Genomic DNA, 27,682 nt, shown 5'->3' with positions numbered 1-27,682 from the left:
CATTATTGTTATTATTGCAAAGTCCTGAAGGGAATAGCAGCATTAAAATTCAATAGTGTCATCACAGAAAATGCGAAGAAAGGAGGATGGCTATGGTCTGATTGGGCTATTTGTCAAACCTTGTCATTTTCCTTTGACGAAAATGTACAAATCTTAGTTAATCCAACACTCCTTTTCTTCCTCTTACTTACGGCAGATTCCCAGAATTGTTTATTTGGTAGGTAAAAGCCTTCTATTGTCCCAGTTGCACGTTGTGTAACGAGAAATTCACATCTAAGCACACATGAACCTTCTAGTCTCAGTGGAGAGTTGAGATGTAGCTCTGATGATGTTCTAATGACGGCTTTAAGAACTGTGCTCCCTTTAAGCATTTTTTAAGGCAAATCGGGATACACTCAAAAGGTCCACTGAAGAGAGTCCTGGCTGATTTCTGCTTTGCTATTCAGAAGGGCTAGGAGCTATCTTGTTGGTTTGGGAAAGTGGGAGAAAACAGGCAGGAAGGGGGCAGATGATGTATAGTCTCCCAAGCGCTTAGTACAGCGCTTTACACACAATACAATTGAACGAATATACTCCTGATTGAAAAGCTTGGGAGAAAAATAAGCTTTATATGCATATTGTGGGCAAGGATGCCATCTACCAACACTATTATATTGTACTTAACTTCTCTGTGCCTCAGTTCCCTCAACTGTAAAATGGGGATTAAAACTATGAGCCCCACGTGGGACAACCTGATCACCCTGTATCTCCCCCAGCACTTAGAACAGTGCTCTGCACATAGTAAGCGTTTTACAAATACCAACATTATTATTATTATTACTTCCCCAAGCACTTAGCACATTTCTCTGTGCATAGTAATCACTCAATAAATGTCATTGATGGATGAATGAGCTAATAAAGGCCTGATTCCATTGACTGAATTCAGTGATTTTTGCTTGTTGTTTTAAACAGATCATGTTGTGTGTGAAGAGGAATTTAAGTATGCAATGTTAGCATTAAATTGTATCTGCCCGGCCACATCAACCCTGATTACCCTGTTGGTCCATACTTCCAGAGGACAGTAAGTATTCATTCTTTTTCTGAAATTGTCATTGTGTGATTTCTGAAGTCTAAGTTGTTTGTGACACAGAATAAACTGGGACATCAATCATTTTCAAATAAGGCAGTGTTGTGTAATGTACATTTAACATTCCAACTATGTTTGAGGAGTTTGCTTTGTAAAACATCATTTGCCCTGCAGAGAGTCTACATTTTCATTTTAAAGTGATACTGTTTTTAGGAATTTGGGAAATAAACTCTCAGAAAATATCACAGTTCTAATACAAAAGATGAGCCAAACAAAATCCATTCATAACTGATATTTTACTGGCTAACCAAATCCATTCGTAACTGAATGTTACTAATCAGATGTTTTCCCTTAATTTTCAAAGCTATGTTTTAGGGCAATATTTTATTTCTGGTGAAATGATGTGAAGGTTTGGCAGCAAAACAATGGAATAGTTATGAATTTTGAAGAAGCGAGTGATGCTGCACAATCCATGAGTGCTCTAATCAGTTCTTCCACAAAGATTCTCAGGACCCCAATACATCCATCATTCCCAACGTAACACCCTTGCAGCTGTCTGCTGCAGCACTTCCTGTTGGTTGGAAGGACTTCCTAAGTCTCAAGTGTGTCTGACACTATCCTAACAAACAGGAAGGCTCCATACCTTTAAACTCCAGATTTTGCACACATCCAGTGTTGGCATTTTTTATGAAAATCATGATTTTGTTTTAATGATTTTCCTCTTCCCTCACCCTGGTAGCTAATATCTTTTTTCTTTGTGGTCAGGATAAAGATGAAGAGAATTGAATAAGATTGCCAATCCTGAGTGGTGAAAGTTAACCATCCCTTTTACTAGCATAGCAAGGGAGTGTTCTGGGGGTCTTGGTGGGGAGGTGAGCAATCATATGGAGAGCAGGCATTCTTTTGGATGAGATGTGAGGAGAAAATTACAAAAACTCAGTTTAGCCTGCACCTGGAGTTCGCCACCGAGGAAGATGCACGTGAGAGTCCCATGTGAATGGCAGGGCCACAGCCCGGTGGCTTGGCAAAAGGCAGGAGAGGCAAAATTGATGTTGCTAGTGAACAAGAGACAGCCAGGACAGGGGCTAAGGGTGAAGCAGTGGTAACCCCTACCGGAACAGATGCATATAAGTGGTAGACAACCCCACATTCATTCAATAGTATTTATTGAGCCCTTATTATGTGCAGAGCACTGTACTAAGCACTTGGAATGTACAGTTCGACAACAGATAGAGACAATCCCTGCCCAGAGATGGGCTCACAGTCTAAATGTTGACCAAAAGGGATGGGACAGCATCAAACTGCAACCCAGTGCCCCAGAATAATTCCTTCACGCCGGAACTAGTGTTCCAGCAATTTATTTTTCCACAGGGACCGCACTGTGGCCTGCTCTATACCATTTTTCCTCCTGCAGACACCGTTTTCTCCAAATCCGGGTCTGGTTGTTCTGGAGAGAGGGAAACCACTGAAACGAGGAGAAGAGTTTTGTGGGAAAAAGCAGAGTTAGAGTTTTCCCTGGAGAAGATAGACCTCCCATAAGAAGACTAGGAAGGCCTCCCGGAAAGGAGAAGGGGATGAATCAAGCAATCAATCGATAGCATTTTTTGAGCCCTTACTGTGTGCTGAGCATTGTACTGGGGCTAGAGAGGGCAGGGATACTCTGGGGGAGAGACGGGGCCAACCTCAGGACATACAGGAAGGAGAGTGCTTTGTATTCTGCAGATAGTAAGCACTGATAAATACGGATGGATTGAATGAGTTGGCTGGCTGCACCAGGAAGAAAGGCTCAGATGGCTGTGATTGGTGGAATCTAGTTAGGCTGAGTGAGAATAAGCCCCATGATGAGGTAGGGGAGGACAGAAAGAGAAAGCAGATGAGCCTAGTATGGCAGATAGGTAAGAGGGTGAGCCTGGCTCAGGTCTGGAGAAGCTAGTGAGCCAAGCCCTACTCCTAAATGGCCTACCAAGCTGAGTGCTACACTGACAATCCTTGTGCATTTAAAGAGCTTCTGGAATCCGTTACCTTGCCTGTGATCTCTTTACGAAACTGGAGTGCTGGGGCACTGTAGACTTGTTCAGTGTGCAAATGTGGCTGTCTCACTAAGGTTTGGTTGTCCGAAATGCTCCGACAGGCCTCCGATTGTCGAGGACCAGATTTTGCTGAGGTCTGAGTTAGAAACTCCTCATCAGAATTCAGGCTTTTGGTGGTCAGAGTTTTGCAGTGAGAGGAAGGAGAACGGGGTTGTGTGGGATATTAAGTTTCCTCAGCCTTCCCCCAGCCATAGGAGCCTCAGTTTGCTCTGAGAAGAGAGCTCTGAGGTGCCTGGGTTTCTTTAGTAGCTGAAAGCTCACTGGGTTTTTCCTTTTCTCGCATCAGGTCAGTTGTAAAAATCCTTCCAATAAGCTCAGCCTTCAAATCATTGCCCCATCACCTTGACTTTCGCAGGCAAAAGGATCTTAGGGTTCAGGCAGCCGAACGTAGATATGAGAGACAAACACGAAGGAGCAATAATAAAGACAGTGGTATTTGTTTAGTGCTTACTATCTGTGAAGCACTATTCTAAGCACTGGGATAGATACAAGCTAATCACATTGGACATAGTCCCTGTCCCAATTGGGATTCACACTCTTAATCCCCATTTTACAGATGAAGTAACAAGCCCCGAGAAGTTAAATGACTTGCCCAAGGTCACACAGCAGACAAGTGACAGAGCCAGCCTTAGAACCCACCTCCTTCTGACTCCCAGACTTGTGCTGTACTCACTAAGCAACACTGCTTCAGAGCCAGGCCCCTCAGATACAGAGACAGATACAAGTAGTATACTCTGTAATTTATTTTAATGTCTGTCTCCCCAAGTAGACTGTGAGGTCTACAGGGATCGTGTCTACCAACTCTGTTGTATCGTATTTTCCCAAGTTCTTAGTCCAATGCTCTGCACACAGTAAGCACTCAATAAATGCCAGTGATTGATTAATAGACAGATAGGCAAGGATGCTTCTCCTGTCTGCATACTCAGCCTCCCCAACCTTCTCCACCATAGTCGCATGTTCAGTGACTCACGAAACCCAAACTACCCACCAATCCCCAACCCAAACCCATCAGTCATATTCACTTGGGGCCTCTCCCCGTAGTGCCTTCTCCTTTCCAGGAGCTGGGCCCTGTTTCAGTCTCTGGTCTCTTCTGTATCCCTCTCTGTACCCAGTTGCAGCCATAGCTTTTCCCCAACCCCAATGCCATCTGTCCCATCTACATTAGAAGTGTTATTCAGGCTGGCAAAGTCTCATTGTCTCTGCAGGTTGTGAATCTCCTCAGGAAAGTCCTGGCTCCTGCCCTTCCTTGTGGTCGGGGAGGGTGCAGTGAACTTGTCAGAAGATGGTCCAGTGATAAAGGGATATGGTAGAATAGTTCAGTGCTTTATTCATTTCACCCAGACCACTGAGACTAGCAGTTCCAGTGTTGCCTGGAAGCCAGAGGTCCTGGGTTCTGATCCCGGCTCCACCACTTGCCTGCTCTGTGACATTGGGTAATTGCCTAACTTCTCTGGGCCTTATTTTCCTCAACTCCAAAATGGGGGTTCAATACTTGATCAAGGCATAGTGAATAGAGCATGGGACTGGGTGTCAGGAGGTCATGGGTTCTAATCCCAGCTGCTCCACATGCCTGCTGTATGACTTGAACAAATCACTTCGCTTCTTTGTGGCGCAGTTACCTCGTATATAAAATGGGGATTGAGAATGTGAATGTGGATAGGGACTGTGTCCAACCCATTTTGCCTGTATCTACCCCAGTGCTGAGTACAATGCTTGGCACATAGCAAGTAAATAAAAAATACCAAAATTATTTATATTATTATTATTACTTAGACTATGAGGCCCATGTGGGATAGGGATTGTACCCAGCCTGAATAATTTATATTTACTGAGGGCTAACAGTACTTGACACGTGGTAAAGGCCTAACGAGTGCCATTAGCAAACCCCAAAACTCACAAAAAGTCCCACTAGGTTCTGTGTCGATCGAACCCCTGAGAACAAGATGAACGTAACTTTAGTACTTTAGGGGTTTCAATTAGTGGACCCTACCTGGGTCCTTGGCAAACATCCATCGAAACAGCCTCCGTGGCTCAGAGATTCAATACGTAGACCCCTGGGATGGATCCCAGTTGGGATTACTGGAGATGAAATTGCTTTTTGCTATTTTTTTCCTGCTTCATTAGTGAACAGTCTTTGAAACAGTCATTGAATGGAGTGAGTTTCAGGAGAGATTTTAATGACGAGAGGAGATGGCAGGTCAGACAGGGTGACAGAAGGTGGTCTGGGAAACATGTCAAAAGACAGAAAGATGAAATGAATGTTTTACTGCTAGACAGTAAGAGGAATAAGCAGGCCCAGAGGTGAGGATTACAGCAAGAAATCAAGAAATTATGGTTGGAAAAGAGCCCAACCACACTGATGCAGCACAAGAGCCTGGACAGGATTTGGAAGATAAGAGGGAGCCATTGATGGCTAGAAAATAGGAATGAAGTGGGAGAAGATCTTTTTTCGGGAGCAGAATTTTGAATAGATGAAAAGAGAGCAGTGAACAGTCCCTATGCTGAATTTTATAAATAAGACTAGATGATGGGTGAAATAGAACATTCGCAGACGGTACGGTTGGAGGACTACAGAATTAGATTGAGGACGACTTTAAGGTTTAGTTACTTTAAATATGTCTCTGAAGTTTCGATACAATCTGTGTCTCCTACCCCAAATCAAGTTCATTAACTCTTGAATCCAGTACAATCATTTGATCACTAATCTGAACATTAATCATGAAATGCTCCAGGTGGGAGTGGGTGTGGAGAAAAGCAGAGGCGATAGGGAGGATTGATTAGGGTGTGATGGAGCCCGGTGGAAATCGTCCTTGAGCCAGCCCGGATAGCTAGCATGCACTGATTATACTTGCGACCCAAGATGATCACAGGGCACCTGAAGACATGATAGGCCAGTGCCTTCTGTAGAGATGAAGGTACTCAGGATATACCTTTAATGGTCGTGGAGCCTTCAGGGATGCAAAAAGGGATTGGTGCTAGCCCACCTTCTTGCGGGCAGGGATCGCAGATAATAATAATAATGATAACGGTGGTCTTTGTTATGCACTTACTATGTGCCAGGCTCTGTACTAAATGCTGGGATCAATTTGAGCAAATTAGGTTGGATATGGTCCCTGTCCCACATGGTGTTCATAGTCCTAGTCCCCATTTGACAGAGGAGGGAACTGAGGTGCAGAGAAATGAGTTGCCCAAGGTCACACAGCAGAGAAGTGGCAGAACTGGGATTAGAACCCAGGTCCTTCTGACTCCCAGGCCTGTGGTCTATCCACTTAGCTTCTCTTTAGAAATGTCCTACCAACTCTTTTGGAATGTACTTTCCCAAGTGTGTGCTCTGCACACGGTAAGCACTCAATAATTGCCAGTGATCGATTGATCGATCACTGAAGCTAACATATGTCTGAGTCATACTAAGAGTGATTATAATTGAGGTATTTGCTATGTACATACTATGCGACAGGTTCTGAACTAAGCATTCATTCAATTGTATTTATTGATCACTTACTGTGTGCAAAACACAAGTGCAGAGTACTTGGGAGAATACACTCTAACAACAGACACATTCCCTAATCACAGCAAGCTTGCAGTCTGCTGGGGGCGGGGAGGACAGACATTAAAACAAATAAATAAATTACAGATAAGCACGGGGAGTCCCTGGCCCACATGATGCTCACAGTCAAAGGATATCTCATCCCCATTTCCACAGATAAGGAAACTGAGGCACAGAGAAGGAAAGTGACTTGCCCAGCGTCACCCTAAGGGTGAATGGCAGAGCTGGGATTAGATTGTAAACTTGTTATGGGTAGGGTATTTGTCTCCTAATTCTGTTGTATTGTGCTGTCCCCCAAACTCTTGGTACAGTGCTTTGCACATAGTAAGCATCCAGTAAATATGCCTCCAACGCAAGATGGAACAGCTCAATTTTAGTTCTTTGTGGGCAGGGAACATGTTTACCAACTCTATCGTAGTCTCCCAAGAGCTTTGTACAGTGTTCTGCTCACAATAAGCACTCAATCAATACAATTGACTGACATAGCACGACTACCAAGTTGCAACAGGAGCCTGAGTAACCCTAAAATATCTTCACAGACTAATATAACAATTGAGTGTGCATAAAAGACAGGTGCACCTAGGACAGTCATAATCAAAAATGCCTTCACCCTCATGCCACTGCCCTTATCTTGAGCTGAACTGAGATTACAGTACCTCCAATATCCTCGAAAGGATGACTGCCCAGACATAGATCCATATAACCTTCTGCATTTACTTGGTAGTGGAGACATGAGTGTCAAGAGTTGCTCAGATAAAAATAATAATAATTATGGTATTTGTTGAGTATTTACTCTGTGCCAAGCACTGTTCTAAGCTCCAGATACATTTTGGAAATGGATCGGACAGTTTAGGTGGGGAAGTGAAGAGCCACTGAGCTTGTTGTGCAAGATGATAGTCACTAAAACACGGAGTCATAGTGGTTATAGAGACATATGCCTAGAGATGTGACCACAATACAGACACAGAGCATTTTCTCTCTCCATTTCTTCCTTCTTTCCTCTGCTCCCAATATCATCTTTCCTCTTTATGATTTTCCCCTTCAGGGGAAAGTCCATTTTATTATCTGTAGCTGTGGGTCTGAGAAGGAACAGACAGGGATGAGACCTGGAGCTCTGGAAGGGAAGAAGGCAGGGGAAGAACAGCAAGGGTTGAAACCCCAGCTACCTTTAGGAAACTGGGCCCGATCCCAGTCAGCAGCAGCCAGTATCTCTGTGCCACGCCCCTCTAGTTGGCTCTGGATACCAGAGCTGGGCTGCAAGGTTGGGAGAAGCTTGGCAGAATTAGGTGAGTGACTTTTATTTTCTGAGAACTCCTTCCTTCCAACCTCCGAGTAATCTTCCTTAGGAGAGTGCAGAGAGGCAGGAATGGAACAGAGAGATAACCTCTCCGTGGGGGTGATCTCCATGAAGCTGAGAAGACCCTGGGGGTGCCTCAGATGTGCTTGGAGAAGCAAGTGGCTCGATCCCTCCTTCCTGCATCGTCTTATGCTGCACAGTTTTGCTGTCGAGTAATAACATCCCAGAGATAGTGACTGTACCCCTCTGAGCTGCCTTCTTCTTCCTCGCTTTGAATGGAAAGGTGGCTGCCTTAGCATCCTCCTCCCACCACCATGTCCACTGTGACATCATAACCACCTCTGAGCAATTTCAGAGCAGATCTTAATTTCAAACCCATTTCCACCATCCTCCCTGTGTCCCGAGCCCACAATCTTGGCATTGTCCTGTACTCCCCATTCTCTTAAAGCTCCCACAATCTGTCATTAAATCCTATTTGTTTTTTTTTTTATATAGCGCCATAATATTTCCCAAATGCATCCCTTCCTTTCTATCCAAACAGTCCTGCCCTGGTAAAATAAAATCTATAGATCTCATTGCCTTTTCTGTTAGGTGAAATGAAAGAGAGACCCCTGCTCTTTTATTGTTAATGATTTGCATTTAAAAGAAAATTGGTTTTATTATTTTTTTCTACAGCCATATCACAGTAGGTATTATCTGTAGTTTAAATGAAATGTCAAATGTGGCTAAAATATTGCTCAAGGAAAATTCAGTAGAAGTAGTAATAGTATTAGTAATAATAATAATTATGATATTTGTTAAGTACTTACTATGTGCTGAGCACTGTTCTAATCACTGGGGTAGATACAGGGCAATCAGAGTGTCCCATGTGGGGCTCACATTTTTTTTAATCCCCATTTTTACAGATGAGGTAACTGAGGCTCAGAGAAGTTAAGTGACTTGCCCAAACAGCACACAGCAGACATGTGGCGGGGGCCGAGATTAGAACCCACGACCTCTGACTCCCAAGCCTGTGCTCTTTCCTCTAAGCCACACTGCTTCTCTAGTAGCAGTGATTGTTGCAATAGATGTAGTAAAGGTTAATATTAAGTGTCCAGTGAGTGTAATGCACTGTTTTAAATGCTTGGGAAGATATAACAGATGCAGAAAACATCTGTCCCCTGCCCCCAAGGAGCTTACACTCTAACAAGGGAGACAAACTCTGCCTCCTCTCAAACTTTATCTCCTCGATCTGTGGCTTCGACCTCATCTCACTCTATCAAAAAAATTGCTTCTTCCCTCCCTGACCACCATCTTCCACGACTCACTTTTCAATAGAATCTTCTCCACTGCTGTCAAGCATAGCCATATATTCCCCTCTCCTAAAAAAACCTTCCCTTGACTCCATGGCATCCTCCAGTTATCACCCCATCTCCCACCTCTCATTCCTCTCCAAACTCAATGAGCAAGTTGTCTACGCTCTCTTTCTCCACTTTCTCTTTTCCAACTCTCTCTCCAACCCCCAGCAATCTCTGGCACGCACCCTCTTCACTCCATGGAAATGGCCCTCTTTAGGTCAATAATGACCTTGAAAAATGAAATGACCTCTATGCTGTCGTCATCCCCTTCGACATTTCTACTGCTTTTGATGCTGTGGATAACTTCTTTTTCCCAGAAACATTGTCTAATCTTTGCTTCACTGACACTCTCTTCTCCTGGTTATCCTCCTCTCTCTCTGATTTCCTTCTCAGTCTTTTTTTTACAGACTCCCCTTCTGCATCACACCCTCTAACTGTGGAGTTGTCTCAAGGTTTGGTTCCGGTTCCTTTCTATTCTCCAATAGCACCCATTCCCTTAGAGAACTGATTCACTTGCACAGCTTCAACCTCCATCTTTATGTGAATTTTCCCAAATCTACCTCTCCAGCCCTGACCTTCCTCCTTTTCTTCAGTCTCATGTTTGCTTTTGCCTTCAGGACATCTCTACTTGGATGTTCTAGTGACACCTTAAACTTTACATGCTCAAAACAGAACTCCTCATCTTCTCCCCCCCATACCCTGTCCCCCCCAGTGACTTTCCCATCACTGACTGAAGTATAACTATGCAAATGCCAAAGGAAATTGAAAGTATGAACCAAAGAGAAATGTGGATGAATTGTTCAGAAGGTGAATGTAGCCATTTGGTAGAGGTCTGAAAAATTATTCATTTTAGAGGACTAAAATTACATCTAAATTCCCATTGAAATTTAGTTGAAAATAGCATGAAAAAAATGTAGAATGTGGATACTTATATCTTTTTTTCCTCATGGAGAGAAACAATGTACTATAATTTACAATTTTTTTGTTTTGTGTGTTTTGATTCACAAAGTTTTTAAAATTTTTAACAACAAAGTTATTTTTCAACTGTATTCAATTATCTAAAAATCTAAAAAAAAAATTGCCGATATCAAGCATATCAATGGTGATAGTGAATACAATGTTTTTCTGCTACTAAATTTCTTTTCTTTTGGAAAACAATAATTTTTTTTACTACAGTATTTCTAAATTGATATACTTCATATGATCTTTGCAGAACAACAACCTGGGAAGCTTTTAGACCTCTAACTGGAACCAAGCAGACTTTTCACAGGTGAAATATTTATCCCAGGGCAAAAATTAAGATATTCCACATGTGCGTTTTACACTACATGTATAGATTTGTAATCATCGATATTGGATGATTTTGTTTATTGGTAAAAATTGTATATACAATTAATTGTTACATTTTAAATGCATCCCAGGCTCTTTTACAGTCTATTACCATCTTATTTACTCTCAAGAGGCTACATATGTGCATCCTTTTAAGTGTAAATCTAAATAAATACCCTTTTTAAGATAAAAATTACCATCCATTTATGGAAACATAACGTGCCAACAAGTAGGAATGGAATTAGGTAAGAATGGAGTTAAGAATGGATAGCACTTAGTACAGTGCTCTGCACACAGTAAGCACTCATAAATATGGTTGAATGAATGAATAATGAAACAAGAAATCCTTCACCCTTGAATTACTTCCATTTGCTCATACAAGAAAGCTGCACTTTCATTACTTTATTGTTAAATGGTGACCAGGCATGTGATAGGAAAAAAAAGGGTGAATGCTTAAAAGTAGACCATCTCTTATATTCCTGTCCCAAAGAAATTTAGCTACTGGAGAAAGAAGAGTCACATATACATAGTCAAGTAAAAACACTTTATAAGTAGTTACTGAGAGTTAAGAATACTTGTTGCTTCTCTTGGGAAACTGATATTAACTTTTTAGAGGCAAGATATTACTGTTATCATGAATAAAATCTGAAAGGTAAGTTGGTTATGGTATTTATTAAGTGCTTACTTGTATGAAATACAGAGAAATAAAATCAGAACCACTCTGTCTTGATGTTTAAAAAAATGTTATCATTTGAATGAAATTTCAAAGCTAAACAGTCTCCATATTTGAAGAAATTTCTTTAAAATTCATGAATAATATTGAATGTTCACTCAAGAAATGTCAGTTCCCAAGCAGAAGAGATGTCATCCCTACATTTTTGAATTTTGATTCCCTCCTTAAACTCCAAATGCATCTACCTCCCTATCTCTCACCCCCAGTGACTTTGCCATTTATTTCAGAGACAAAATTGAAATCCTCATGAATGAACTCTTAATCTGCCCTTTCTCTCCCCAGTAGGGTAATCAATCAATCAATGTTATTTATTTAGTATGTAGTGGGTGCAAAGCACTGTACTAAGCACTTGAGAGAGAGAAACAGAATTGTCAGATACGTTCTCCGCCAACAAGAACCTTAAAGTCTAGAAAGGGAGACAGACATTAAAATTAACTAGGGATATGTTCATAAAATACTATGGAGCTGAGGATGGGATGAATAACAAGTGCTTAAAGGATACAAATCCAGGTGCAAGGGTGACACAGGAAGGAGAGGGTGTAGGGGAAATGAGAGCTTACAGAAGGCCACTTGGAGGAGATGTGTTTTTAAAAAGATTTTGAGGATGGGGAAAGTGATGGTCTGTTCTTTATGAATGGGGAGGTAATTCCATGCTAGAGCCTTGCCCGTGGGCAAGGGCTCGGCTGTGAGGTTAGATGAGATTGAGGTACATTGAGAAAGTTGCATTAAAGTGAAGTGTGAGTGCTGGGTTGTAGTAGGAAATAAGTGAGGTGAAATAGGAGCGGGCAACCTGATGGAATGGTTTGTAGCCACTGGCAAGGAGTTCCTGTTTGACAGAGGGGTGGGTGGGCAAACACTGGGGGGTTCTTGAGGATTGAGGAAATAATGTGGACTGAATTTTTAAAAAAATTATCTATGCAGTGGAGTGAAGTATGGACTGGAGTGGGTGGAGTGAAGTATGGACTGGAGTGGGGACAGACCGGAAACAGAGAGGTGAGCAAGAAGCCTGCTGCAGTAATTAAGGAGGGATAAGATAAGTTCTTGGATCAGACCAATAGCAGCTTTGACGGAGAGGAAAGGGCAGATTGCAGTGATGTGAAGGAAGAATCAACAATCCAGATCATTAGAGGCAGGAAATTGGGAGGGGTGGGTAGACAGGGGCTTTGACTCTCCTATGCTAACGTCCACTCTCTAGACTTTCTGAACCATTTTCCAAGAGGAGTTGTCCTGTCTCCTATGGAAATCAACCTCCTCCTCCTCCATCTCTGACCCCAACCCTTCACTCCTAATTAAAATGCCTGTGCTCACCCTTCCTCCCTCCCTCACTGCTTGAGTCTTTAACCACTCAATCTCTAATGGATCCATCCCCACTGCTTTCAAACCCACCCATGTAACTCCAATACTTAAAAAGCCCTCCCTCAACTCCACCACCACTTCCAGCTATTGCCCATTATCCTCCTACCATTCCTGCCAAACTCTTTGAAGGAGTTGTTTACACCCACTGCCTCAAAAAAAACCCAAAAACCATTTCTTGAATTAATTACATTAATGTAATAATAGTAGGAACATTTTGGTATCACAAATATATAGCTCATCATGTGCCACCTACCAGAAGGGTCAGTTTTATTTTATACTTTTTGACACTCCATAAGAATCACCTATCAGTCCTTCCACTGTACTAAGCACTCAGGAGAGAACAAATGATTTAGTAGATACATTCCCTTCCCTTGAGAAGTATACACTCAAGTAGGGGCGATAGGGGTGAAACTGAATTATGGATAGGAGGAAGAAGCAAAATGGATATGTAAGTGACTATTTAAGTAATAAGGTATGTTCAAAACTCCATATGGCTCTAAGTAGATAAATACAGAAGTGCTCAAGAAAGGTGTAAGTACAGGACTGATGTGGTAGTTGAGGGATAGAACCCAAGGAAAAGAAAGTAACTTGGGAAAAGTAATTTTTTAATGGTATTTGTTAACTACTTATTATGTTTCCAACAGTTTTCTAAGCACTGGGGAAGATACAAGTTAATTAAGTTGATCACAGTCCCATCTTGCATGGGACTCAAAGTCTAAGTAGGAGAGAGAATGAGGAATTGAGACACAGAGAATTTAAGTGACTTGCCCAAGGTCACACAGCAAGAAATTAGCAGAACCAGGATTTGAACCCAGTTCCTCTGACTCCCAGGCCCATGCTCTTTCCACTATGCCATGCTGCTTCTCATTACATTGATTACAGAAGTCCTTTCAAGTTTGGGGAAACTAGGATGTGGAGAATTTGAACGGGGGGTGGGGCGGGGTGCCATTCAAGGGGTCAGGGAAGGGAGCAATGAAAATGAGGCATCATGAGTAGGCTAAATTAAGAGGAACAAAGAGTGCAAGTGGGATGTAGTGGGAGAAGAGATTGGATATTGAGTGAGAGATCTATCTGATAGAGCACCTTTAAGCCAATATTCTGTTTTATGCAAAAGATTTGGAGACATGTGCAGTGATGTTTTAGAAAAGTGATCTAGGCAGCAGAAGGAAGTATAGACTACAGAGAAGAGTTTGGTTGAAGGCCAGGAAACCAGTGAGGAAGGTGATACAGTAGCCAGTCCAGAATATGACAATTGCTGAACCAGAGCCATTGGATGGAGAGGAAAAAAAAACTGATCTAGGACAAATTATGGAGGAAAACCCTACAAGATTTAGTAGTTTACCTAATCCTAATATGGGAGTTGAAGAGTCAGTGATAATACCTGTTAGGTATTGGTGTTGTCAGTTGTGATGAGGTTAGGCATAGGAGAGGATTGGAAGGGAATGTGAGATTTGTTTGAGATAAATTGAGCTTGAGGTGCTAGCAGGAAATGCATGTGGTGATGACCCAGAGACAAGATGAAATTCAAGAATGCGGAGTGGGTGAGAGATGAGGATGGAGATTTGAAAATTATCTGCAATGAGAAGGCAGTTGAGGCATTGGGAACAGATGAGTTCCTCAAGGAAATGAATTTAAATAGAGAAGGGTGGGGATTCAGCATAGTACCTTGAGAGTGGAGATGGGGGAGCTTGGAGCTTCATGAGGGAGTTAAAGGTCTGGAATAATCGACGGAGTCCCTGGTAATGGGAGTTAATGAGAGAAGCAAAATAATATTGCTGAGTGAAAGAGGTCAGAGTTGTGGCAAGCAAGCAAGATAGTAGTGATAGTATTTATTAAGTGCTTACTTGTGCAGAACTGGGAAAATATATACAAGTGGGAATTAGAGATAATAATAATAATGCTGGTATTTGTTAAGCGCTTACTATGTGCAGAGCACTGTTCTAATTGCTGGGGTAGATTTACAGGATAATCAGGTTGTCCCACGTGAGGCTCACAGTCTTAATCCCCATTTTACAGATGAGGTAACTGGGGCACAGAGAAGTTAAGTGACTTGCCCACAGTCACACAGCTAAGTGGCAGAGCCGGAATTCGAACCCATGACCTCTCCCAAGCCCATGCTCTTTCCACTGAGCCATGCTGCTTCCCTAGAGATGATATCTAGCCTTCAAGGCACTCTCAATCTATCCAAGTAGGTGAGGAAGAGGAGACTGAAGTCAGAAGCATCAGGACTGATTACACTGTAAAACACTAAAGCAACCAAATAGGAGCAGAATTTCAGGGTCCTCTTGGCCTAGTGCCCAAGGCATACCTGAACCCACAGTGACTGCTACAGGAGCTGCCAACCTTCCTGTGGTTTTGTAAAGGACTCCTTCTGCAGGTGGCTTTCTCTTTCCCACTGGAGTGTTGGAAGGCAAAAAGGAAAAGAAGCCCCTCTATGGTGCAGAAGAGAGCTGGTACTGGTTTCCAGAAAGGCAGCATGGCTGGTTGTCCAGCAGAAGGATGGCAAGAGTGAGCTGTAGCAGTTTTTATCCTCGAGGCCCAACATGTACAAAGCATGTCGGGAACAACAGCCCAGAGTGATGGGCAGGGAAGGCAGTTCATTCGGCAGTGGCGGAGGAGGGCTAAAAACGCACCCGAGTTATGTGGCTGCAGTTTACAGTTGTTTTGTTTGTATCCAAAGTCAACCTTGTGCCTGGATTTTGGCCAACAGCTCTCTGCAGCAGGCATGCAGGAGGGTGAGTTGTGAAGTGTGGAGATGGTCTAGAGCAGGTAAGTAGTGGTATAAGGGATGGTGGATTGAGAAAGTTGTGTTCTGCAGAAAGGGTGGATTTGGGCATTAACAACGAGAAGATTGGTCAGGTGTCCAAGTGGGGCATGATGGCCCATGGTAAGTGGAGTGGGTCTAGAGACTGGAGCTTTGTAAGCAGAAAGAGAACAATTTTGCAGAGGGAAGAACACATTAGGACTTTTACATGATCCTTAGAGGCCTCACCAATTCAAGTGAGGTTTCTATCCCGAGAATTTCAGCATAATTCCAAGGCTTTGATTCAGCTGTCTTTGCCAGATCTTGCTTGATTCTTTTTCCATCACCTGTTGAGAAAAGTAGGTCAGTGTATTCTAGGTAACCACGAAGGAGCGTGAAACAAGGAATTTGAAAACTGATGTTGAAAAAATGTTTCCACTTCTCTAATGAATGTTTCTCAAGCGATATTCAACCAGTGAATCAATCGGTAGTATCTGTCGAGCTCCTACAGTGTGCAGAGGACTGTACCAAGTGCTTAAAAGCGAGAAATAGAATTATTAAACATAATGCTGACCTGGAAGGAGCTTTTTTCTATTCGGTGAGACAGACACTGATATACATTACAGATAGAAGAAAGGATAGACTACAAAGATTTGCACATAAGGTGGGTGAAGTCCTCCGGAGATGGAGAAATATTGAAGAGGCAGTTGGGGATATAAAATGGAGATATTAGAAATCATTTGGGAAAGGTCTTCCAAAGGAGATGTGATTTCAGAAAGGCACTGAAGGGGATATGAGATTTCAGAAAGGCTCTGAAAACTGGGAGAACAGTGATCTGTGAGATATGAATTGGGAGAGAGGTGTGAGCAAGAGGTCGGCACCCAGAGGGATGAGAATGAGGCAGAGGGAATAGGTGAGTTGGGGATGATAAAAGAGCGTGATAAGGGGGTATAGTGGGAGAGAAGAGGGAAGTGGAAGAAAGATAGCTGATTATGTGTCTTAAAGCCAATTGGTCAGGAGTTTCTGGGCGATGCAGAAAAGAGTGGGCAAAGAAGTGGAACTTTTCGATAAATGGATTTTAGAAAAATGATCTGGGCAGCAGAGTGAAGCATGGATTAGAGATGGGGGAGTCTGGAGGCCAGGAAATCAGTGAGGTGGCTGATGCAGTAGTCAAGCCAGGATGTAATAAGTGCCTGGATCAGTATAGTGGCAGTTTGGCTGGAGAGGAAGAGGCAGATTCTGAAAATATTAAGGAGGTGGAACTGACAATCAGCAATCAATCGGCTCTCCCCACCCTATCTCACCTTATTAATTTATTACAACCTGGCCTGCACACTCCTCTCCTCTAGCACCGGCTTACTCACTGAGCACTGGTTTTTTCTGTCTTGCCACCAACCCCTTTCCCGCGTCCTCCCCCTAGCCTGGAACTCCCACCCCCTCCATATATGCCAGTCCCCCACTCTCCATTACTAAGCATTACTTAGGTCACATCTCCTCCAAGAAGCCTTCGCCAGTTAAACCCTCTCTATGCACCTCAATCTGTGACCTGTAGACACTTGATAGTCTCCCACTCCCAACCCCTCAGCACTTATGTACATATCTTTAAATTGCATATTATGAATACCTTATTTATTCATATCGATGTCTGTCTTATCCTATAGACTGTAAACTTGTTATGGGTTAGAAACATGTCAGCTAATTCTGTTGTATAGTACTCTCCCGAGCACTTAGTACAGTGCTGTGTATATAGTAAGCACTCAATAAATATGACTGATTGATTTGGTGACAGGCCGAATACGGAGTTGAAAGAGAGAATGGAGACAAGGATAATGCCCAGGTTATGGGCTTAGAAGGATGGGGAATAGTGTGCTAACAACTGTGATGGGAAAGTTGATGAAGGAGAGAATTTGGCAGGGAGGTTGAGGAGTTCAGGCCTAGAGTGTCGTACAAAATTCTTGCAAAGGTGTTAGAGGGCTTTCTAGTCACTATTGTGCTTTAAAAAACATTTTCAAGACACATAAATTTGCATGAGCTACTTTTCAGCATCATTAAAGCACTAAGGATTGAAAATTAATCTGAAGACTGAAGTTATATTCCAACCTGAGCCTAGCAAACCCTCCACACAGCCTTGCAGCAGAGAACTGAATGTTGTCACTTGATTCTGCTAGTTGTAGTAGGATTCACTGAGGGCACACTTATTGAAATGTGAAATATTAGATGCTTGGGAAATACAGAACAAAAAAGTGACACATTCCCTGCCCACAAGGAGTTTATACTCTAACTGGAACAAGAAAAATAACATTATTTTCCACAATGATCAAATTCAGTGTTTGAGCTCACACATATACAAGGAGTGCTGAGAATGGGATAAATATGCATAAGTGCTAGAGTTAACTGATGGATTTATTTGGGCCTGGTTGCTGGGAGATGAATCAGGAAAGAGATGGGATTTTAAGAGGACTTTGAATATGGTGGAGAGCTGTGATCTGTCTCATGTGGGGAGGGAGGACTCTCTAAGTTGGGAGAAGCGAGGAGGGAGAGTCAAAAGCAAAGTATAGCTAGAAGGTTGGCTAGGGAGAAACAAAGGCAGCAAGTTGAAGAATAGTCAGTGAAAAGAGTAGATATGGAAGGTGGGGTCACATGGTGGAATGCCTTGAAGCTGACCGTGAGAGGTTGTTGTTCGATGCAGCAAGGCACAAGAAGTCAATGTATTGTTTTGAGGAAAGGAGTGATGTGGGCCGAGCAGTGCTCGGGCAGATATTTATTTTTATTAAATATAATATGTGATACATGATGAGCAAAGAGAAGCAGTGTGGCTCAGAGAGAAGCAGAGTGGCTCAGAGAAGCAGCATGGCTCAGTGGAAAGAGCACAGGCTAGGGAGTCAGAGGTCAGGGTTTGAATCCCGCCACTTAGCTGTGTGACTGTGGGCAGGTCACTTAACCTCTCTGTGCCTCAGTTACCTCATCTGTAAAATGGGGATTAAGAATGTGAACCTCACGTGGGACACCCTGATTACCCTCTACCTATCCCAGCACTTAGAACAGTGCTCTGCACATAGTAAGCACTTAACAAATACCAACATTATTATTATTATTATAAGTAATTTGTTTTGTGGTGAATAGAAAGAATATTTGAGAAGTGAGTAAAGAGGGCCAGGGTACCTTTGGGACTCTTAAGAGTTGGAATTCAGAATGAACGTGACAGCAGCCCAAAGTGAATTTCTATAAAGAGATTCCAAAAGCAATCTTATACTTACAAGCCCCATGTGAGACAGGGACTGGGTCCAATCTGATAAACTTGTATCTATTCCAAAACATAGAGCAGCACTTCACCCATAGTAAGTGCTTAACAAATACCAAGAAAAAAAATCACACTGCCCAATCCTTCTCTTTGCTCTGGAGGCCTGGGCATACCAAAAATGGAGCAGCTTTCCCAAGGCCATCCACATATTTTATTAACGTCAAGCAGCATGGCATAGAGATAGAGCATGGCCCTGTAAATCAGAAGGACCTGGATTCTAATCCTGTTCAGTCACAAATCTGCTGTGCAACCTTGGACAAGTGCCTCAGTTACCAAATCTGTAATTTGAATTTATTGTGAGCCCCATGTGAGACATGGACTGTGTCCAATCTGATTAGTTTGTATCTACCCCAGCACTTTGTACAGTGCCTGGTACATGGTAAGCGCTTAACAAATACCATTAAAAAAATAATAACAGGAGAGGATCACAAGGAATGAGAGTCTGGATTTTGGTCCAATCCATTGACATTAAAGCAAAGTTTGTAGAAGCAGAAATTCCCTGGGCAGAACATGGATTCCACTAGATTGTAAACTTGAAGACAGGGACTATGTCACTCTATTGTACTCTCACCATAAGTGATCAAAAAATACCATTGAATTATTGATCAATCAACATTTTCTGAGATTCTACACCTGCAAAATTCCCAATAACTTGGCTTATGGTGAACTAAGTCTATTAGGCTAAAAGAACTAAAGACTTCATTTAAAGAAACAATGAAGTAGAAATGCCATGGCTTGGCCCTGAATAATGGGAGACAGGTCCAGTTTGCATCAGATATTTCAACCTATCATGAAGAAAATTGAAATAGAGTGTGGATCCTTAGAATAAATACTTCAATCAAATCATTACATCAAGAGAAAATATTTAAACGGGACTAAAAGGTGAAGGTTGATAAAGCAGCCATACAGCTAGGAGAATCTTTACATGCACACAATGTGGGGATTTGCAGGCTTGAATCAGTCTTAATAATCAAATGCGAAGATCACTTGGACCAGAAAACTGGCTCAGGGGTTGTGTCAAACCTTGTGCAAATAGCACAGACTGAAGAACATTATGACCTTTGAATGTAGAAATAGTAGTATTTATTAAGCATGGACTGTGTACAGAGCACTGTACTAAGTTCTGGGGAAGAATACACACAGGGTCTCTGTACCCCCAGAGGTTCACAATCTAAATATTGGGTTTTTTCTTTTTAAAAAGAGTGTTAATCATTGGGAATACCATTCTAGAGAATGGTAGGCTCACAATCTAAATATTGGGTTTTTTTAAAAAAAAGAGTGTTAATCATTGGGAATACCATTCTAGAGAATGGACATGAAACCTATAAGTGGAATTTGACTGTCCCTGGTATTTTAAATCTGATGTACAGATCCACTTTCATAGTTTCTCAACTGAAACTTTCTTGCAAAATGGGTATTTGATGAAAATTATCCAAGAGGAACCATTTCTGTGAGTTCTCACCCCTCTAATAACTAACCTATTATGAACAATTATGAGCATAAACCTATTACAAATCTATTATTACTATTTGTGAAAAAAAGATCCAGAGGTATTTCAAAGGATTTGTAACCTAACTCAGGTTGATCTAGTAAAGAAATGGTAGTAGGCCAGTGCAGCCCAGAGCTAGTGAATAAGAATTTCCCCCAGGCCTATGTCAATTTCTGAAGGCATATTAACTCTGACAGGGCCCCTGGGGCACAAGGCCTTCATTTCTGCTGTGAGAAATGGCTTAGAGAATCATGAATCACCAAGGAAAAAAAACGGTTTTGACACCTCTCATTGTTCAGGAGGGTCTCAGTGGAGGAAAGGAGGTACTGAAGTAAGAAATGGTAGGAACTGGTTTACCCAGGGATAGGGGCTGCTTGTGGTCTGTTTTGCCTCACTGCGAAACCTAGACTTCAATATTGTTAAGTTTGGGATTGTCAGTACCCTAAATTAGGCCCAGTAGCCATAACATTGCTTGTCTGCCAAGAGGATGCCCATGATACTGAGCACTGGTTTAATCGTTTTTGTAATTGCAAACACCAGAAACAAGTGTGAATCATGAAAATCAAATAAACCAACATTTCGAGAATGTTTTGATAGTTGAAACATTTTTACATCAAAAATAATAATTACCCCATAAATCATATTTATTTTTAAATCCAGCACATCCATATACCAACTTTATGTAGGCCACTGAACACAAATAGGCTCTAAACTCAGTATGCTCTGTCAGTACCGGCAATACACTTAGCATTTGACTCATCTCAGTTCTCTGTATTTTACTATAGCATCTATGTTTTCAACCCCCCATCATCTCTTTACATTCCAGTGGAAAAACAAAGACTTCACACTGTGCTCAGAATCTTGAACAAACAAAATATAGGGTTTAATGTTACAAGCTCTTTAGCAAAAGTTTTCTTATGCAGAAGCATGTCATTCATTCATTTGATTGTATATATTGAGCACTTACTGAGTGCAGAGCACTTTACTAAGGGAAGTCCCCCAAACATTCATTCATTCAATCATATTTATTGAACACTTACTGCATGCAGAGCACTGTACTAGGCTCTTGGAAAGAACAGTTCGGCATTAAAGAGAGACAATCCCTGCCCATAATGGGTTTACAGTCTAGAAGGAGGGAAACAGGCATCAAAACGAGTAAACAGGCATCAATAGCATCAATATAAATAAATAGAATTATAGATATATACACTTCAAAACAAGTAAACAGGCATTAATATAAATAAATCAAATTATAGATATATACATATATACACAAGTGCTATGGGGCAGGGAGGGAGCGTAGAGCAAAGGGAGGAAGTTGGGGCAATGGAGAGGGGAGGGGAAGCTGGGGGGTTCTCCTTTTGAACTGGGAGGTTGAGCATTTTATTCATTCATTCATTCATTCATTCATTCAGTCCATATTTTTTGAGCATTTAATGGGCTGAGGTTGCCTCAACCACTGGATAAGTCTTAGCACCTGAAGAAGCCTTTGGGACTGCTTTGAGCATGTCTTGCCTATTTATTTTCCCTTCATGGTGATGATAAATAAAAAAGCATTGTTTCAAAGAAAATCACTGAGACTAAAATATCACAGCTTTTATAGTGCTACAGGGCCTTGGGTTGGGTTATGCATTTCGCCTCATGGACAGTTAACATATTAAAAGGGCTACACATCCATTCAAATTGCAGCGTCAAATTTGCTAGGATGCTGACCTATTTACAGAAATCAGCCAGGCAGAAAACCAAGCTTTGCAAACATAGACATTTCTTTCTATTATTTTAATTTTAATGGTATTTGTCAAGTGTTTATTATGTGCTAGGCACTGTACACAGTCCCTGTCCCACAGAGAACTCACAGTCTTAATCCCCATTTTATACAAGAGGTAACTGAGGTCCGTCGGCTCAGAGAAATTAAGTGACTTGCCCAAGGTCAAACAGCAGAGGAGTGACAGAGCTGGGATGAGGATCCTGCTCTTCTGACTCCCAGGTGTGTGCTCTTTCCACTAGGCCACACTTTCTCTGCTTCTCTTAGACAGCATTTCCTAGATAAGGTGCATTTCTATTAGTTTTCTGGGCTTGATGGTGAGATGAAGCTCATTCTTTATGACCTATATCTGAGTATGACCCTAACTTGGAAGCATAAAACCTTAATCAGATGGGTAGGAGACAGCATGGCAACTTTTACTTTTAGGTGAAGTAAAAATGTCTGTCATCCCACATTCACTCTCCCACAGGCGTGCATATATAGAGGTTGATAATTAATGAAAACGTTCTGGGAAAAGGAGCAGCTTTCTTCAAGGATAGATTGAAAAAAAATAGGTCCTTGTGATAGGGAAAAGTGAAGGCTGAGTGGGAACATGATTGAAATTTTCAAATGATAAAAGATTTAGACAGGATAATCTGGACTCTTTTCCACCGAATCCCTTAGTCGCAGAAATGTGGGATACCAACGAAGCTGTAAAGTGGTGAGATCAAGACAACCAAAAGAAAAAGCTTTGCAGAACAGGTAGTGAGAACAAGGGAATCATTTGCACAACCGATTGTGCTGGCAGGAAATATAATTAGGATCTAGAAAAGCTGACAGAAATTCATGAAAGGTAGTTCTATAATGGGTAGAGGGAAAAGTGGGCTTATTAAAAGAAAAAACTTTAAAAAGTTCAGCAAAAATAAGAGTCAGATCCATAACCATAAGGATGGATCCCTCAGTCAATCAGTTATATTTAGTCAGTGCCTACCCTGTGCATTGCACTGTATTAAACGCTTGAGAAAATACAATAAAATTATCGGGCATGATTCTCGCCCTCAGGGAGGTTGTCAAAAAGCAGCTCTTCTTCCAACAGGCCTTCGGTCCCTCTATTAGAGACGAGAGTCTTCAGCTGGCTGGATAGGTGGTCTGACATAGATTGACATTTCTTAGATTTGCTCTAACAAATGAAAGCCAAGCCAATGCTACTATCCAGAGAAAGCATGATGACACTTTTTTCAGTTTTATAAGAAAGGTGATTGCAATACCACTCTATTCTTTAATTATAAAATGTCTGTAACCTGCTCTCCGAGGTAGATCGTTTTATTAGTTGGGTAGCTGTAGATACTACTTTGTTAGCTCTTGTATGGGGAGTGAACCGCATTTCCAATTTGAAATGATAATGTGCATTTTTGTATTTCAGAGAGGGCCAGCAGTCACCAGAACAATGGCAGAAGGTGTATGGACGTTGCTCTGGCAATGAAGTGTACCACATAATCATGGAGGAGAGTACATTTTTCGCTGAATATGAGGGAAAGAGTTTCACATATGCCTCTTTCCACGCACATAAAAAGTATGTTCCCAAGCACCTACTGTGTTATAACTTCCCTATTAACTCCCATATTATTAACTCCACTATTCAAGATTAGTACTTTCTAACCGCAGTTCTCTAAAAGTTGAATCATGCTGACTCTTTTTCAGCTTTACTTTTACTTTCCTTGAAATGGCTATTGGCACAGGCGAGCTTTGTGAGAGTCTATATTTTCTTTATGACATTTAGAATTTCAGGAGCAAAATCTCTCTTCAGTGGTCATGTGAATACCAGCTATCAACTGAGTTTTTCCCCTTTCAACAATTAAGAATCTGTAAGCTCAAGGTTCTTTTAAATGAACCTTCCTAATGAACAATTAATTAGAAAAGACCAGTGCTCACCTTATACTTACAAATCATTTCTCAAATGTTATTGTTTGGATGACCTTCCTACCCACATCTTGGTAGACATTTAGGATTTCAATCACAGTGATCAGAGGAATGCGTTTGCTGGTAGGAATAGCTATAAAAAGAGCCCAATTCTCTGCCTTCAGCTTTTTCACAGGAACACTATCCAACTGAGTATAATTGGGCACGTATGTTGCCTAGTTAAAGGTTTGGTGTACCTAGTTTATCTCTGTGTTTTCTAAATGTGATGTGATTGACATGATCTGATCCTGCTCTAGTATATCTGTTGTAGGTTTGCCTCTTGTCTTTTCTTATTGTTCTCCACACTGTCTCCTCGTACCACGCCCTACCGGCTTGACTACTAGGGAAACTCTTCGACCTGACTCCTTGCTCTAATAACAATAATTATAATCATGATGTTTGTAAAGTGCTTACTTAATAATCATAATTATGGTATTTGTTGAGCTCTTACTATGTACTAGGCACTGTACTAAGAGCTGGGGTGGATACAAGCACATTGGGTTGGATACAGTCCCTGGCCCACATAGGGCTTACAATCTCAATCCCCATTTTGCAGATGAGATCACTGAGGCCCAGAGAAATGAAGTGATTTGCCCAAGGTCACACAGCAGCCAAGTGGCAGAGCTGGTTCTGGGCATCTCCTACCCTGTCAATCCAACCCTAATCAAAAGTCAAAACCACCTCAGTAGCGTCACCAGTCACGTTTCTGTCCAGCCCACCGCTTTCATTTTTGCAATTAGCATGTCATCCCCAACATTTCTCTATCATCTTGAACAATGATAATACTAATTGGGGTATTTGTTAAGCACTCACAATGTGCCAGGCACTGTACTAAGTGCTGGGGTAAACACAAGCTAATAAGGTTGGACACAGTCCTTGTCCCAAATGGTAGCCCCACTAGCCCTATTCTCCATGCCAGCAGCTACCTCCACCTTCTCCCAGGATGGGAGGATCATGGGAAATAAGGCCTCCTGCCCATCCAGTCAGTCCCCAAAAGCATCACGCCCTCCCCACTTCCTAGGCCCCGGTCACCCGCTTCCACCACCCTTCCCCACCTCTAGACTGTAAGTTCATTGTGGGCAGGTAATATGTCCATTATATTGTTATATCATACTCTCCCAAGCACTTAGTACAGTGCTCTGCACACAGAAGGTGCTCAAGGAATACTATGGACTGACTGACTGACTCCTTCCCCTGTCAACTATGAACAGGGCAGTTGAGAGATGAACGGATCGGAAAAAAGGTGTTTTCCTGGTGGGAATATGACTATTGGAAGTTACCTTTCATTTGAAAGGGAGATGAACTAGGAAGCTCTCTCTGGCTGTCAGAGTCCTTTACAGGAACTTTTCTTCAATCTATGGAGCAGTGAGGAAATGTACCAAAACCTGAGGAATGCCTCCATAATCTCACCTTCAAGAAGAAAAGGGAGAAAACTGACAGAGGAGACCCCTGGGGAATCTCCGCTTTCCATTGCCAGCAACTTTCTAGCTAGAATTCTTCTGAACGGGACACTGAAGAATGTAGTCAACTGTGCATTGTGCAAATCACACTGTGGCTTCAAATCCAAGGACAGTACCGCAAATATGATTTATGCAGTGTGGCAATTCAGGAAAAATGCAGTGTGCACCACCAAGACAGCTATATCGTGCTGTGGTCATTGACCTAATAGAATCAATCAATGGTCAATTGATGTTATTTATTGAGCGGTTACTATATGCAGAGCACTGTACTAAGCACTTGGGTGAGTACAATACAGCAGAATTAACAGAAACATTCTCAGTCCATAACAAAAGTATTTGAGCCAGTCAGCACAAGGTTCTGGAAGTTGTCAAGTGATTTGGCATGTCCTGAGTTGTCCCTAAGTATCTCCACAACAGCGTGGTCATATGGGTCAGAATTAATAATAATAATAATGTTGCTATTTGTTAAGTGCTTACAATGTTCAGAGCACTGTTCTAAGCACTGGGGTAGATGCAGGGTAATCAGGTTGTCCCACATGAGGCTCACAGTCTTAATCCCCATTTTACAGATGGGGTAACTGAGGCACAGAGAAGTTAAGTGACTTGCCCACAGTCACACAGCTGACAAGTGGTAGAGCTGGGATTCGAACCCATGACCTCTAACTCCCAAGCCCGTGCTCGTTTCACTGAGCCATGCTGCTTCTGACCCTTTCCCCATAAGGGGGGAGTGAAGAAGGGCCATGTGGTTGATCTAGTTCTGTTGAATCTATTTTAGGCTGCTATTTGCAGATTCATCAGGAGAGTTTCAAGTTGAAGTCAGAATATCTTCTCCGTGCACTTCTAGTTCAACCAGATATGAGCATCATCAAAGGTCTTTGCAACACCACATTGGGCATGCTTATATGCAGACAACTGTACCTTACAGGCACTTACACAAGAAGAATTGTAAATAACTGTGAATTCCTGCATAGATACAGTGCACCATTATGGTCTGATGATGTCGGAAGAAAATGTCAGTTATACACCCTGGAAACCCTACATAATAACCATTGGTGTTCTTCAGCACCATGGAACTTTATACAGACAACAGATTATGTTCCCTAGGCAATGTATAGCCCAACAAGACAGATAGGAAAGGAAATAGAAAGCAGAATCAAGTAAGTTAGTATGGCTTTCAACTGATTTGCAGGACTCCAAGCTGAAGTTCTATAATACCGTTATGGTGTCCAACCTTCTGTAGAGCAATGGACAACTCTCATTTATTTGTAAATTGACAAACCACTTTGCTCACTTTCTAAAAGATTGGAAATTGAAGGTCTCTTGTTTCAAGGGGTTGATTCTTTGAAAAATCTTTGGAAACATTTGATTAGTGTTCCATTCCATTCCCCTTAGGCATTTCTTCAGTGTGCAGGTGAGGTTGAGTCCACACTCTCAATGGGGAAACCAAACTCTGTAAGCTTCTTGGGAAAGGTAACTGACAAACCAAGACTCCAAAGTGGAGTGGGAAGAAGTATTTCCCAAACAGCACTTGAGGAAATGTGTAATTTTCACATTTGAAGATTTCCTTGTAATGGTTCCCCTCCTTACTCCTCTCAAATCCTCCTATATCAACATGCACATTTCCTGTAAATCTGATACTTGTGCTCTGTGGAATGGTCATTCTTCAACTACTGTATTTTCCTTTTTGAATCAAGGTTTGGCGTCTGTTTGATTGGTGTTAGGAGAGAAGACAATAAAAACATTTTACTAAATCCAGGCCCTCGATACATTTTGAGTTCTACAGACATTTGCTTTTACATTAATATTACCAAAGAAGAAAATTCAGCTTTCAAAAACCAAGAGCAACAGAGAAAAAACAATACAGCAAGATCATTTTATCATGGGGCTTCCAGGTTACCAGTACATAGTATAATAGCCAGCATGGGTAAGTATGAACAAGTCAAAAAAAAAGAAATGTTGAGTTTTTAATAATTTAAGAGTAAGAATAAATGTGTTGATATCTTCATTAAGTGTTTCAAAGTGAAATGTAAATGTGAAATGTAAAGAATATTGATTGTGAAAACTATGAAGGATATAGGATATATTTGTATAAAAGTCAGAAATTCCCTTTATTAAATGCAAATAAAACATTTATTCAATAGTATTCATTGAATGCTTACTGTGTGCACTACTAAGAGCTTTGCACTATACAGTTTATATTCAAGAATGAATAACTTAAGCAGTTAGTTCTG

General features: G+C 41.7%; 1 protein-coding gene across 7 annotated transcripts in view; it reads left to right on the top strand.

The window, feature by feature from the left end:
- The window catches only part of KCNT2 (potassium sodium-activated channel subfamily T member 2), a 397,559-nt gene that overhangs the window by 270,109 nt on the left and 99,768 nt on the right, over window positions 1–27,682 (top strand). For 4 of the 7 annotated variants that reach the window (XM_029081283.2, XM_029081281.2, XM_029081280.2 and 1 more), the window contains 4 exons: window positions 952–1,060; window positions 10,551–10,607; window positions 23,456–23,605; window positions 27,146–27,375. In XM_029081283.2, the coding sequence (XP_028937116.1) occupies window positions 952–1,060; window positions 10,551–10,607; window positions 23,456–23,605; window positions 27,146–27,375 (546 nt within the window). The remainder of the gene's footprint in view (window positions 1–951; window positions 1,061–10,550; window positions 10,608–23,455; window positions 23,606–27,145; window positions 27,376–27,682) is intronic. The other 3 variants (XM_029081285.2, XM_029081284.2, XM_029081282.2) reach the window with 1 other exon arrangement.

Source organism: Ornithorhynchus anatinus, chromosome 16 (genome assembly GCF_004115215.2).
Source record: "Ornithorhynchus anatinus isolate Pmale09 chromosome 16, mOrnAna1.pri.v4, whole genome shotgun sequence".
NCBI lineage: Eukaryota > Metazoa > Chordata > Mammalia > Monotremata > Ornithorhynchidae > Ornithorhynchus > Ornithorhynchus anatinus.
Note: the sequence above shows the minus strand (reverse complement) of the source record. Positions and strands in the feature narration are given on the sequence as shown.